Source organism: Leptonychotes weddellii, chromosome 5 (assembly GCF_054177405.1).
Source record: "Leptonychotes weddellii isolate Sample4059 chromosome 5, ASM5417740v2, whole genome shotgun sequence".
Classification (NCBI taxonomy): Eukaryota; Metazoa; Chordata; class Mammalia; order Carnivora; family Phocidae; genus Leptonychotes; species Leptonychotes weddellii.
The window spans coordinates 20,215,889-20,219,048 of record NC_138373.1 but is presented as its reverse complement, the minus strand read 5'-3'; the positions used below and the strand labels follow the sequence as shown (position 1 = coordinate 20,219,048).

At 46.2% G+C, this 3,160-nt stretch overlaps 1 protein-coding gene across 2 annotated transcripts in view; it reads right to left on the bottom strand.

Annotated features, from left to right (window-relative positions):
• Nucleotides 1-203: 203 nt before the first annotated feature.
• Nucleotides 204-3,160, bottom strand: part of CDR2 (cerebellar degeneration related protein 2) — a 27,328-nt gene continuing 24,371 nt past the window's right edge. For both annotated transcript variants that reach the window (XM_081819865.1, XM_006730795.3), the window contains one exon: nucleotides 204-2,120. In XM_081819865.1, the coding sequence (XP_081675991.1) occupies nucleotides 1,256-2,120 (865 nt within the window). In that variant the 3' untranslated portion in view covers nucleotides 204-1,255. The remainder of the gene's footprint in view (nucleotides 2,121-3,160) is intronic.

Genomic DNA, 3,160 nt, shown 5'->3' with positions numbered 1-3,160 from the left:
GTGAACATTTATATATAAAGTATATACATTTGAAAGTATTTTTCAATCATATATTCTAATGAACACAATATGAGAATCCCAAAGAAAGGGAAAAAATAGAAATAAATCATGATCAAATCTCAGAGCTATCTGTTGGAAGAAAAAAAATGGAAAGTTGGTTATAACAGTAAAAGGGCTTCAGCTTAAAATAAGCAAGTGATCCATTTGTTCATTTTCATAGGTAGTTTTATTTGGTTTTTAGAAAAATATATACAATAACTGGACCTTCAGTTCTTTTAAATAGTTTTAAATTAAAAGTATGCAAGTGAGAAGATGAGTAGATTCCCACAGAACAATACTGTTTAGTAAAGGAGCAGACAGGAATTTCTGCAGCAAGTCAAAAACATTTCTAGGAACCACAGGAACTGAGTAAGGGCAGTCAGCTTAGCTCGGACAACACAGTAGGAGTGAGGGGTTTGATCTTGCTTCTTTAGTTTGACTTTAAGAATGATTTACATACTTGCCTATGCTAACCATTACAGCTTTGAGCACAAACATCTGAAGGAGGGGGTGGAGGCCCTCTAGGGCCTCTGTGAACAAGCTGACTGTGGTCAAACCAGAGCTTGCCTTTCAGTTTGGTATCGGTTGGATTTAGATGCATTATGATGACTTGTCAGTCACAGCTCAACTGGTAGCAGATGTAACAAAGCTCAAGGCTCGGAGTATTTGTTAAGGCCATTTATTTTGGATTAGACCCCTGCTTTCTCCTGGACATTCTTCTTAATGAATTCACAGTATCCAACAGTGTTTGTGAAAGCTACTTCATTTGGGCAGCCATCTGATTTCTGCAGTTTTGAGAAGCAAGGAGGCGGTAGGAGTTGCCTTAGTTTTGTTTCAGCTCTGCCCTTTTGCCCCGATATACCATACACTATGTACTATATACTATAGTAACTCCAGGCCTGCCTCCCTTAGGAGCAGGGATCTACCCATCCACTGGTTCTAGGGCTTTTCAAGGAATCACAACCTAATCAGTGCGCCAGCCAGAGGCCAGTCTGTCGTGGGATTTCCTGAGGAGCTTAAATGGAACTGGATTATAGAACTGACACCAGCTGGCAGCCACCTTCTTTCCCCACTGCCGTTCGCAGCTGCTAAGTAAGCCAAACAACGAGGCAAACGTCATGAGCACTATCAGGCTGTGGGGTTTACAAACACTTGTCGGAGTGGGAGAGAGAGATGAAAGCAGACAGACAAGTTAGTAGTAGAGCTGGAGGCTGAATTAGGAATGAGAGGAAAGAGATCGGTATTTTGTTCTCTGTTCATCTATTTCCTGCTTAGTTTTCCTGATGCAACTAAAGATCTCCTTAAAGAGCGCTTTGTATTCCGGAGGTGCTGTGGTGGTGGGGGAACTGACGGGCTCCGGCGTAACAGAGGCTGGCTCCCAGCTGCCGGTGCTGGGCTCAGGCTGGGCGTTCGTCCCGGCCAGGTCTTTGGCCAGAGCCCTGGAGGTCTGCACCGCCTTGTGGGACAGGGAGTCCTCCTCCTGCTGGCACTTCCTCAGCAGCTCCTCATACTTCACCTTCAGGGCACTGTACTGAGTGTCCACTTCGTGCAGAAGGGAGATGCCCCTCTGCTTCACGGCCTTGGCCCTCCGGATGCAGGTCTCCTCGTGGCCCCTCACGATGTCCCCCCCCGCCAAGCTGCTGAGCACCGTCTCACTGCTGCTGCGCTTGAGAGGCTTCCGGTGTGCCTCCGGCTGCAGCACAGACATCTCCTCTAGCAGGCTCTGGCTGTGGTCTTTGAAAGGGAGGAACAGAGAGTCTGCCACCAGCTTCTCGACGCCGTTCACAAAAGGGTGCTCCGACTGCAGCATCTGCCGCATCTCCGCCACCTCAGCCTCCAATTCCAGCGCCCGCGCTCGATAGGCGTCCGTGGCTCCCAGCTGCTGTTCCAGCTCACCGTTCTCCTTGAGCACAAGCCCATATTCCTCCTCCAGAGTCACCCGCTTCTGCCGCTCCAGGCTCAGCTGGGCCTGCAACATCGTCACTGTTTTCTTCAAGTGCTCATTTTCTTCTTCATCGGGGCTTTGCTGACTTTGCAAGGAAGTGATCTTCTCGGCAAACACATGATCATACACAAAGTGTCTAGAAGAAAAATGTTGAAAAGAATATATCACCAAAAAAAAAAAAAGTATATATGTTACACAGGTCAACTGGGAATGAAAAGAGGGAGACTGGTTTTTTTTTTTAACTCAGTATTTTTGAGGAACTGTGACAGTGATCAATTTTTTGCCTATTCTACACTAGAGCAGTGGTTAAAATGAAACTGTGTAAGGCTAGCAAATAAACACATGTAAGAAAACAATTTTGGGGACTATTTTTTTAACCATTAAAAGTACTACAGAGGGGCACCTGGGTGGCTCAGTTGATTAAGCGTCTGCCTTCTGCTCAGTTCATGATCCCAGGGTCCTGGAATTGAGCCCCACACTGGGCTCCCTGCTCAGCGGGGAGCCTGCTTCTCCCTTTGCCTGCCGTTCCCCCTACTTGTGCTGACAAATAAATAAAATCTTTAACAATAAAAAAAAATAAATAAAAAATAAAAGTACTACAGAACACTCATTCTCAAAGCCCAGATATATGACTGATACATGTCAAGGAAATTAGAAAGGCTCAGTGGTTCTTAACCTTGGCTGCATATCAGAATCACCTGGGCAGCTTTTTACCAGCACTCAGAGATCCTGATTTAGGCCTGAGGCACTCACTGGTATTTCTGTTGAAAAACTCCAACATGACTTGATGAACAGTCAAGGTTGAGAGCCTACCAAATGCAGAAGCCAGTAGCTCTCCCGTGCAGAGTCCTAGGTAACTTTTACCTGTGTTTATTTGTGTGATGATTTGTATTGGCCTCTCCCTGAGACTGAAAGTATGAGGGCAGGAACTGGGTCTATTTTGCTCACCACTCCTCATGTCTGGCATAGCACCTGCCATATAATAGGTGTTCAAGAAGTAGTTTTTTTTTTTTTTAAGATTTTATTCATTTATTCATGAGAGACAGAGAGAGAGAGAGAGAGGCAGAGGGAGAAGCAGGCTCCCAAGGAGCAGGGAGCCCGATGCGGGACTCGATCGCAGGACTCTGGGATCATGACCTGAGCCGAAGGCAGTCGCCCAACCATCTGAGCCACCCA